The sequence below is a fragment of the Globicephala melas genome, chromosome 10, assembly GCF_963455315.2.
Source record: "Globicephala melas chromosome 10, mGloMel1.2, whole genome shotgun sequence".
NCBI classification, from domain to species: domain Eukaryota; kingdom Metazoa; phylum Chordata; class Mammalia; order Artiodactyla; family Delphinidae; genus Globicephala; species Globicephala melas.
In genome coordinates, this window is record NC_083323.1 from 62,266,077 (window position 1) to 62,277,996 (window position 11,920).

The 11,920-nt window shown below is 40.6% G+C and overlaps 1 protein-coding gene across 3 annotated transcripts in view; it reads right to left on the reverse strand.

Annotated features, from left to right (window-relative positions):
* The window catches only part of LARP4 (La ribonucleoprotein 4), a 63,685-nt gene extending 61,579 nt beyond the window's left edge, over positions 1–2,106 (reverse strand). For 2 of the 3 annotated variants that reach the window (XM_030835088.2, XM_030835086.2), the window contains exon 1: positions 1,937–2,106. In XM_030835088.2, coding sequence (XP_030690948.2) covers positions 1,937–1,954 — 18 coding nt within the window. In that variant the 5' untranslated portion in view covers positions 1,955–2,106. The remainder of the gene's footprint in view (positions 1–1,936) is intronic. The other variant, XM_030835089.3, reaches the window with a different exon arrangement.
* Positions 2,107–11,920: the final 9,814 nt, after the last annotated feature.

Sequence of the window (11,920 nt, forward strand, 5' to 3'; positions counted from 1 at the left end):
TGGTTCCCTCATTTAGAATAATTCCTACATCATGAGGTTACAAGGATTGAATATTAGTTAACAAAATGCCGAAAGACCAGTATGTTATATTTTATTGATTTTAATACCATATAATTAGACGCAAATATTTAATGCCATTGTTAATTTTCAGTAAAACTCATTATATGTGAAAAATTAAAAACCACATACTGACTTACAAAGAAAATGAAAATATTAACTATATGTAACATTTTAGTGAGAGCTATGATTTGGCTTCAGAATGACCTGTATCTAAATCCCAGTTCCACTACTTTAGTCTTACTAAGTTAAACTCTCCACCTCAGTTTTCTCATCTATAGAACACTGAAAGGTTGTTTTAGAAACGAGAGGATCTAGCTTAAACGGTCAATAAATGGAGTTATTATTAAAGTTCACATTTTAACAAAGCCAAAGCAATCAATTTGGACCTCAAAAGTTTATTCTGGAATTCATGTTTATACAACTACAACTTCACAGTCCTTTGCCCGGCAAAACACATACACACTTAAAACCTGCAGCATTTGCTTGGCATAACACTCCTAACACAAACGGGCACTGCTTGAAATCAGATATGATTTCTTATTCTGCCTAAGGAAAACAACGAGGATAAAAAACGATCAACAGAATGGATTCAATAATTTTAAATCTCTTCATGATTTACTTGGAATCTTTACTACCAAGGTTGGAATACTCTATAAGGTAGCTGTCTCTTTAAAACCCAATATAAAGATATCAAATTTATCAGCTACATATTGTCGGTTAGATTAAAAAAAAAGGCAGAAGCATGTGTCTACTTTATGCCGGAATACTATAGATTAAGATTCCCCCCTCCCCAAGTCCGTCTGAAAAAAACCCGCCATAGACTGGCTCCCGATCCATTATACAACCTGTAAATTCCTTCCCTCATTGAAAAGATTCTTTTTGTGGGCATAGTTAACAAGTGCCAAGCTGCGAAGTTGCAGCTTTGCTGGTTTGACGTTTTCACAATGCAAGAACAATATGATCTGGAATCTACTCAAAGCATTAGCCAGGCAGTCAGCTGATGCTCACTGCACACAAGAGAAAGACAGAAATAAGAGAAACTGAACCTCGTAAAACCACTACGTTTTAAAGCTAAAATAGCCCAACAGCAGATGTTCCAGTTAAAGTAATAAAAGTATTTCTATTGTTAAAATAACAATTAAAAAAAACCCAAACAACCGGCTTTCCCCGAACTAGGTTTCGCTCGTTCTTGAAATTTTCCTTGTAAAGGGCTCTTATCCGTTCATAAAATCAGCTCCTCACCACAGAGCGGCTGCCTGAGTTAACTTTATATAGCCAAACCCTATTGGCTTCTCCTCCGTTCACAGTAACTCGCTTGCCACCCACAGAACGTTCCAGAGATCTAGGGACGGGGACCAAACAAAATTTGGTGGGGGTTGCTAAACAGAAGCTTTCAACTTTCTTTCCCAAACACTTCTACCTAATTTCACCTTCCTGCCTCCGCAGCCCCACATGTTGCTCGCCTGCTCCCAGAGGGCCGCGCGAGGCCTCGGTTCACCCCGGAACGCGCCCACCTGATTACCCTTTTCTCCGCAGACTCCGCCCTCCCCGCCCCCCTCCCCCCCCCCCCGCTCGCCTCCTCTAGAAGGTCCATATGGGACGCTTTCCCCTTCCTCCGATCCTCACGCCGCACCAGAGAAGCCTCGATACTCCACCTTCGGTTCTCCCCCGCCACGGCGCTCGCCTCTCACAGCCTCCTAAAGTGCTGCGAGCGCGCAAATCGGAGCCGCGGGCCTGCACGGCCCAGGTGCTGTGTCAGCCTATCTGCCGGTTCCGCGCCGTGTACGGCCTGGAAAGTCACATGGCGCTGGAACCGGCCGGCGCCTTCACACTCCTGCTCTCCTCAGAGCAGGACGAGAATCCCAAGTCCACTCACCTCCACGAAGAGCAACATGACTTTCTCCGCTCGGCCCAATCGTTCTCGCCGACGCGACTCCAACTGGCTTACAGGCCGGAGCCCCAATAGCTAGGATAAGGACACTCGCCTGGCCCCTCCACCCGGCAGCGGACCCGGCTCCTCCCCCGCCGTCAGCCGCTGCGGCCTGACCCGCCCAGTCCCACCTCCCTTGAAACAGCAACTGTTTCCGGCTCTAGAGAACAATTGCTTCCGGGAGAAGAGAAAATCCTCGGCGCGCTCAACTTTTGCGCTACCTTTTCCAGCCGCAGTATGGACTGTACTATCATGTGGCCGGGGGAAGGGGGGGCGGGGGAAGCGATCAGAGGAAGGCACCATTCTGTGCCACGGGAGTATGTAAAAATTTTACAGGCGCATTTTATCCCTGGCGAAACGGATAGTTACCATGGCCATAATAACTCCGCAGTTCTCGTGGCCCAAGACCTAGATCTGATAAAAAGCCGAGCTTGTGCAAAATGTACTGAAAAACAACCACCCCTGCCGAAAAGGCGGCGGCTCTCAGGGAAAAAGTAGAGAAGGGAAAAAAGCAGCAGTCATAGTAAATACATTAACAGCAACTGCTGTACATTAAAGGCCTACTACATGCCTGGCACTATTCTAAGTATTTTACGTGAATTAATCTAAACAATCCAACGCAATAATACTATTATCCCTATTTTACAGTTGAAGGAGCTCTCTAGAACACACTTTGCCCCAAGTTCCCTTGAATTAGGTACCCACACCTCTGCTCAATATAATCCTATTTGGTAGTACTTAGCCTGGATAGCCTCTTCATTGATGTTCTGCCATTAATTCAAATGAAATACAACAAAAAAAATTTTTAATTATCTTTATAATTTTCTGTTAGATGATCCAAAATCCTTATTATCTTTAGCAACACTTACTAGGATTTATCCCTCCCTTATCAGTCCCACTTCTATATCCTAGCTCTGACACTCATCGTTTGAAACAGTCATGTCTTGATCTTCTCCAATGGATTTTTTCTATTCTATTATTTCAAAAAATCTTCCTAAATTGAAAGTTTCATTTTTACCAAACTGTTATTATTTGCTTTCAAGACCTTACCATTCTGATCCTATGTAATCTCCCTTAACCTCAAATGAATCCCTTCATTTAGATACCAAATTAATTTCCCCTTCGAATTGCTGATATTTCTGTCCCATACTCTCCTACTCTGATCTGCAGTAAACTCAACATTACCTCATCTCAATTAAACCAGTCTCCTTACTTTTTCCCTGAAATAACAAACTCTGCACTCACCTCCAAAGCCATGGCTCATTGAAAAGCCTATCTGAAATGCCTTCATTTGTCAGTCAGTCTTCTCGCTCCATAAGATTCTCCCAAAGACTCTGCTCCTCACAGGTCTCTTCTTCATGTCCCTTGTTAGCACTTGAATATTATATTCTATCTTAAATTTTTTTTTGTTGTTTTTTAGTTTCTTCACAGGTCCCTATCATATATTTTTCACAGTCTAGTATAATGGTAGCCACATAGTAGTATCTCAACAAATGCTTGTCAGATTGAAGAGATTTTTAAATTTGCTTTAAAAAGCCTTCATTTCCAGTTGCTGATGAATTCCATGCTGCATAAAAAAATATGAAGGAGAGAGAGAGCACAATAATACTAAATTAGTTTTGTTGACAAGTATGTAGGCTGCTTTGTGAATGTCCACTAGGGTAAGCAATATAAAGAAATCAAGAGAAATTAACAGTTATTTAAGGATCTCACAATATAGTATTATTATCAGCAAAGTAATTTAATAGATTAATTGATTATGTTGAGAAATGCTGGGTAATGATAGATATTTTAATGAAACCTCACATTTATATAAATAAATAATTCTCCTTAAATGTGGCCCTTTCACAGGAATGTACAGTGGAGAAAGGACAGCCTCTTCAATAAGTGGTGCTGGGAATACTGGACAGGTACATGTAACTGTTGGTGGGAATGTAAATTGATACAGCCACTGTGGAGAACAGTATGGAGATTCCTTAAAAAACTACAAATAGAACTACCATATGACTCAGCAATCCCATAATTCAAAACGAGTCATGTACCAAAATGTTCATTGCAGCTCTATTTACAATAGCCCGGAGATGGAAACAACCTAAGTGTCCATCATCGGATGAATGGATAAAGAAGATGTGGCACATATATACAATGGAATATTACTCAGCCATAAAAAGAAACGAAATTGAACTATTTGTAATGAGGTGGATAGACCTAGAGTCTGTCATACAGAGTGAAGTAAGTCAGAAAGAGAGAGACAAATACCGTATGCTAACACATATATATGGAATTTAAGAAAAAAAAATGTCATGAAGAGCCTAGGGGTAAGACAGGAATAAAGACCCAGGCCTACTAGAGAATGGACTTGAGGATATGGGGAGGGGGAAGGGTAAGCTGTGATAAAGCGAGAGAGAGGCATGGACATATATACAGTACCAAACGTAAGGTAGATAGCTAGTGGGAAGCAGCGGCATAGCTCAGGGAGATCAGCTTGGTGCTTTGTGACCGCCTGGAGGGGTGGGAGTGGGAGAGTGGGAGGGAGGGAGACGCAAGAGGGAAGAGATATGGGGATATATGTATATATATAACTGATTCATTTTGTTGTAAAGCAGAAACTAACACACCATTGTAAAGCAATTATACTCCAATAAAGATGTTTAAAAAAAATGTGGCCCTTTCAGAAAATATTATGAACTTCCTTGAATAAATAGACTTAATTGTGATTTATAGGAAAGGAGGGAGTGATATTTTATGACTGGGGGGGAGGGTGCAGTCTAACAAAGAAAGTATGAAAGTATTCTGGGACTTAGAAAAGTTTCCATGAGGAGAGGAGTTTTAAACTATAATGAATATCCAAATTTTAGACAGTTTCCATGGAGGTACTGAGGAAGAATATGCCAAATGTTAGATAAAGAAACCTAAAGTACCGCATCTGGTTTTCAGAGGTTCACCAACTGGTGGATAGAAACAAATAATAAATAGTTACACTCAATGAGATAAGTGCTATAATACAAAGTTTACAAAATGATTTGGGAACACAGGGGAGGGAGTAATTTAGACAACAGGATCTTAGAAGGGAAAATATTTAACTTGCTCTTACATATTGATTAATATTTTTAAAAGACAATTACATTATGATCCCCTGTATCCCTTTCTCTGAAGGACTGAAACAAATTGTTTAAATTTACAAGTTTACAACAAGCACTCAACATAGGACTAAGTTACAATAAGGACTCAACATAGGAAGTTCTCATAGAGAAATTGTTATACATCCACAATTTATATAAAATCTAAAACATACAAAATGATATTACATAGTTTATGAACACATACACCTGCAATAAAAGTATATAAACAGAGACTAGACACAAATACATCAAATTCATGCTTGTTATGGCCCTCTGAAGAGGGAAAAACAGGAAGGAAGGAGTCTGGGGAGAACACCAAAGGGGACTTCAACTTTATCTCTAATGCTTTCTTTTATTTAAAAATATCTGAAGCAAATATGACAAAATGTTAATATCTGTTCATTCTGGGTGGTAGGCACATGGCTATTTGTTATATTTCTTTCTGTACTTTTCACATTTTTTTAAATTAAAAAGTAATCTACACAACCAACAAAACCATCTGTCCTTTTAATTGCTCTAGTGTCCTAAATCCTTTCACCACCTCTACAATCAGAGGAGCTGCCCCAAGTACTCTTCTTTCAGTTAGAAAGCAGCCTCTAAGCGTTCCCTTCAATTTCCCAGCCAACTACAGAACGTCAAAGCCTTCTTCAGTCAGGCTTCTTGAAAAAATGAGCCACTAGGCAGTGCAAAGAGTGTGATCTTCATGCAAATACTATCTTCCAAGTTACTACAAGTCTAGGAAAAGTTGAAGGGCAGCTGAGGAAGTTGTAACACAATTATTCCATTACAAGCTTAAACATTCTTAAGCGAAACCTCAGGAGGAGAGAAGAACCAGAAATTACATTTGATACACTGGATCTTGAATTCTAACACCTAGATTTTAAGCTCATTTAAAGCAGGGCTTTAATTTCTTTTAGCGTTTCTTTTTATTTCTTTTAGCGTTCCTGTTTATTCTTTCCTTCCCTCCCTCCCCCCTTCACCCACTACCATCACAGCATATAGAATGCCTAATTCTCTGCATATAGTAAGCACTCTTTAAATGTTTGAGTCAATGATAACGTCACAATGGGTCTATTATGACATCACCCGGACTGAAACACCACGGCTAGTATCAGGGTACACCACAGATTCTTAACCACTGTACCGCCAGAGAAGTCCCGCAATACCACAGTATCTTGATTACTGAGGTTTCATAATAATTCTTGAAATCATGTAGTTTTAATTCCTAAACTTTGTTCTCTTTCAATTGTGCCCAACTTCTCTCATCTTCCTTTTACTTCCTTTTCCTCTTCTTGGGCTTTTCTCTCAAGACTCAAACACTCATAATCTGAAACCTGTCTTTGAGACTTCCCTGATGGCACAGTGGTTAAGAATCCACCTGCCAATGCAGGGGACATGGGTTTGAGCCTCGGTCCGGTAAGATCCCACATGCCACGGAGCTACTAAGCCCATGTGCCACAACTACCGAGCCTGTGCTCTACAGCCCGCGAGCCACAACTACTGAGCTCACATGCCACAACTACTGAAGCCCGCACACCTAGAGCCCGTGCTCCGCAACACAAGAAGCCACCACAGTGAGAAGCCCGGGCACTTCAATGAAGAGTAGCCCCCGCTCGCTGTAACTAGGGAAAGCCCACGCACAGCAAGACCCAAAGCAGCCAAAAATAAATAATAAATAAATTTATTAAAAAAAATAAAAACTGTCTTTATCCACACTGCTTTCTCCCTTTGCTTTTCCATAGGATATTTAGAATCAATCTGTCAAATACTATTGGGGAAAAAAAAAAAGCCTACTGGTATTTTGACTGGGAATGTATTTAATTTGTAGATCAATTTGGGGAGAATTGAAATCTTAACAATATTGAGTCTCTGACCCTTGAATATAGCATATATCTCCATTTATTTAGGTCTAATTTTTCTCAGAAGTGCTTTGCATATCTTTTGTCAGATTTATCCCCAAGTAGTTCATATTTTTTATATTATTGTAAATAGTATTGTTCCTTAATTTCTATTCTCGAGTGTTCACAACTAACAAAGAAATACAATAAATTTTTGTATATTGATCTTGTATACTGAAACCTAATTTATTAGTTCTCATAGATATTCTTTGTACAGTCTTTGGATTTTCTACATAGACAATCCTATCATATACTAATAGAGACAGTTTTATTTCCTCCTTTCATATCTCTGTGCACTTAAACTTGGTTCTTGACTCATTGGTTAGGCTAGGACCTCCAATATCAAGTTGAATAAAAGTGATGAGACAACCTTGCTTTTTTCTTGATGTTAGGCTTTAGCGGAAAGCATTCAGTCTTCTACCATTAAGTATGAAACAGCTGTATATATTTTATGGCTCTTTATCAAGTTGGGAAATTCCTTCTTTTCCTAGTTTGGTGAGTTTTTTTTTTTTTTGCTGTACGCGGGCCTCTCACTGTTGTGGCCTCTCCCGTTGCGGAGCACAGGCTCCGGACGCGCAAGCTCACCGGCCATGGCTCACGGGCCCAGCCGCTCCGCGGCACGTGGGATCTTCCCGGACCGGGGCACAAACGCGTGTCCCCTGCATCGGCAGGCGAACTCTCAACCACTGCGCCACCAGGGAAGCCCCTGGTGAGTTTTTAATCAGGAATAGGCATTGGGTTTTATCAAAAGGTTTTACCGCATCTAAGGAGATAATCATGATTTTTTCCCCCTATTTGAATCTGGCAATATAGTGAATTACATTAATGTTATGAATGTTAAACCAACCTTACACTTTTAGAGTAAATCCCATTTACTCATGATGTAGCATTCTTTTTACTACGTTGTATTCGATTAGCTACATTTTTGTTAACTAAACTTTTTCATAACTAACTTTTTCATCACCGCAAACAGAAACACTGACCCGTTAAACAGTAACTATCCATTCCCCTTGTCCCCCAAACCCTGGCAACAACCATTCATCTTTCTGTCTCTATGAATTTGCCTACTCTAGATACCTTATCTAAGTGAAATCATAAGGTATTTGTCCTTTTGTGCCTGGTTTATTTCATTTAGCATGTCCTCAGCGTTCATCACTATTGCAGTATCTGTTAGAATTTCCTTTCTTTTAAAGGCTAACTATTATTCCATTGTATGTATATATCACGTTTTGTTTATCCACTCATTCATCATTGGACACGCAAGTTGCTTCCACCTCTCTGCCGTTGTGAATAATGCTGCTATGAACATAGGAGTACAAATATCTGTTTAAGTCCCTGCTGTCAATTCTTTGTATATCCAGGAGTAGAATTGCTGGATCATATGATAATTTTATTTTTCATTTCTTAAGGAACTGCCATACTGTTTTCCGTATGGCTGCACCATTTTACATCCTTATCAGCAGTGCACAAGGGTTCCAATTTCCTCACACTCTCACCAACACTTGTTATTTTCTAGGTTTTGGCTTTTTTTCTCATAATAGCTATCCTAATGGGTCTGAAGTATCTCACTGTGATTTTGATTTGCATTTCCCAAATGATTAGTGATGTTGAGCATCTTTTCATGTGCTTGCTTGTCATGTGTATATATTCTTTGGAGAAATGTCTATTCAAGTCTTTTGCCCATTTTGGAACTAGGTTTGTTCTTGTTGAGTTGTAGGAATTCTTTATATATTCTGGATGTTAATTACTTATCAGACATGTGATTTGCAAATATTTTCTCCCATTCTGTGTATTGCCTTTTTACTCTGTTGATAGTTGTGCCAATCAATTTTATGTGTCAACTTGACTGGGCCACAGGGAGCCCAGACATTTAGTCAGATATTCTGGGTATGTCTGTGAAGATGTTTCTGGATGAGATTGACACTTGAATCAGTAGACTGAGTAAAGCAGAATGCCCTCCCTAACGTGGGTGGGTCTTATCCAATTAAAGACCTGAATAGAACAAAAAAAGTCTGAGTAGAAGGGAACTCCACCTGTCTGACTGCCTTGGGCTGGGACTTCTCAGTCTTTAGGCTTGAACTGAAACATCAGCTCTTCTTGGGTTTTGGACCTGCTGGCTTTTAGACTGGAACTATACCTTGGGCTCTCCTGGGTCTCTAGCTTGCCAAGTAGAGATCATGAGACTTCTTAGCCTCCACAATCATGTGAGCTGATTCATTATAAGAGAAAAAAAAGATATATATATCAACTGAAAAAAATGCACAACCTAAAAGTTGAGAATTATGTTTTATTTGCTGCACTTGCTGAAAACTTAAGCCCAGGAGACAGCCTCTCAGATAGCTGTGAGGGACTGTTCCAAAGAGGTAAGGGAGGACCAAGGATATATAGGATGTTTTGCATTAAAAAAAAAAACCAACAACAACAGGTAGCTGGAACATCAAAAAAGATTATTGTTAATTAAAGAAAACCAGATATTTCAAGTTAATGAATTTCACACTTCTCTAAATTCATTAACTGGGAAGATGCAAGAATCTGGGCTCATTGAAATCATTCCTTTGACATGCACCTTAACTACTTAGAGCCAGTATCCTGTTTATCTCCATCCCTGGCATGATCTGGCAATTAAGATATGCAAAATGTCACCATTGGATATTCCTAATGCACTGCTTATAAGAAGCAAGAACCTGGGTGACTGTGTATATGACACTTTCAAACATTTTTGGCAAATTAACAAATATAATGAGATTGGTTGGTTGCTCCTAATGTCACTGAACAAAGTGGGGAAAGAAAAGGATGAGCTCAGGGAATCAGATTCCCAGCTCAAGTGCCACATAAATGACCTGAAAGCTTCTGTGTATGCCTTAAAGGAGACCCTTAATCTCCTGTAGCTCCAGGCTAAGACTGATGAAAATTAAACGAAGAATCTCATTCTCTGACTAACTGAATTACAAGTTGATCTCCCAGCCTCACTGGGTGGCTAATGTTAAAGTGAGGGCATTGGGACTACCCTGGTGACGCAATGGTTAAGAATCCTCCTGCCAATGCAGGGGACACGGGTTTGAGCCCTGGTCCAGGAAGATCCCACATGCCATGGAGCAACAAAGCCTGTGTGCCACAACTGCTGAGCCCGCGTGCCACAACTACTGAAGCCCACGTGCCTAGAGCCCGTGCTCTGCAACAAGAGAAGCCACTGCAATGAGAAGCCCGCACACAGCAACGAAGACCCAATGCAGCTAAATATAAATAAATAAATTTATAAAGTAAGGGCATTGACTGAAAAGGAATGGGATCCTGAAAGTTGGAATGGGGATGTGTGGAAAGACTTCGTTAAAGCTTGGGATGTTGAAAGCTCTAAATTCTGATGAGTGTTCTTTGCCAGGGGAGCGGCCTCTTCACCCAACACCAGTGGGAATGGCCACTCCACCCCTGTCTGAGAGTATTAACCCTGCATTGCCTGAGGAAACTGTACTGACCTCTCCTGAGGCAGTTGTCATGCAAGACAAGGCTGAGTTTCCTCAGGAACCACTCCCACAGTATTTCTTTGTTTCTAGATCTATAACTAGATTCAAATGCCAGTAGGCCACTAAAGGTGAGTTACAAAGAGTGACTCATGAGGAGGTACACTAGACTCCAGAAGAACTACTTGAGTTTTCTAATTTTTACAGGCAGAAATCCAGGGAATATGTGTGGGAATGGATGTTAAAGATGTGGGATAATGGTGGAAGAAACATAAAGTTGGATCAGGCCACCTGATGTAGACTCACTAAGCTGAGATTCAGTATTTAACATTTCAGCTTGGGGAATCAGAAAAGGTTCTAACAGTTTGGTTGGTTGACTGAAACATGGACCGAAAGGTTACTCACAGTGAATAAGTTAGACATGCCAGACTTGTCTAATGTAGGGGAAAGAATTAAAAGGCTTAGAGAGATTGGAATGTTAAAGTGGATTTGTCATTGAAGATCTGCTCATCCAACCTGGGAGAGTCCAGAAGACATACCTTTCATCATGACTGTGAGAAACAGATGTACGAGAGGAGCCTTGGCATTCTTGGAGAACTCTGTTATCACTCTTCTCTGTAGACCAGACCTTACAGTGGGAAATCTAAAAACAATGGGAGTGATTGGATCCTGAGATGCCAAGGACCAACTGGTGGCAGTCAACCATCAAAGGCCAAGTGGGCATGGTTACCATAATGGACAGCAGAGTCAAAGCATCAATGAGAATAGTCTGACTTATGAAGAACTATGGCATTGGCTAGTCGATCATGGTATTCCTACTAAAAGTAAAATAGTTAGGAACCTACTAAATTCTTACCTGATCTGTATAAGTGGAAAACTTCTAGGTCAAGTGAACAAAAGTCTAACCTGAATCGTAACAACAGAGAGTCATGGCCCCTCAATCAATTCCCAGACTTAAGCCAGTTTACAGACCCAGAACCCCTTGAATGAAGGGGAGGTTGGGTTTCCTTGCAGAAGGACACTGTCAAAATTTTATACTATTAATCCTTCTCCAAGCCTTCTCTGAAGAGAACTGGCCTTTTACCAGGATAACTGTGCATTGGAGAAAAGGAAATAACCAGACCTTTTGGGGACTACTGGCTCTGAACTGACACTAATTCTAGGAGATCCAAAGTGTAATCTATGGTCTACCAGTCAGAGTAGGGACTTATAGAAGTCATGTGATTAACAGTTTTAGCTCAGGTCCATATCACAGTGGGCCCACTGGGTCCCTGAACCCATCCTGTGGTTATTTTGCCAATTCTGGAATATGTAAAAGGAAAAGACATACTCAGCAGCTGGCAGAATCCCCACACTAGTTCCCTGACCTGTGGAGTGAGGGCTATTGTGGTGGGAAATGCCAAGTGGAAGCCACTAGAGCTGCCTTTACCTAGGAAAGTAGTGAACCAAAAA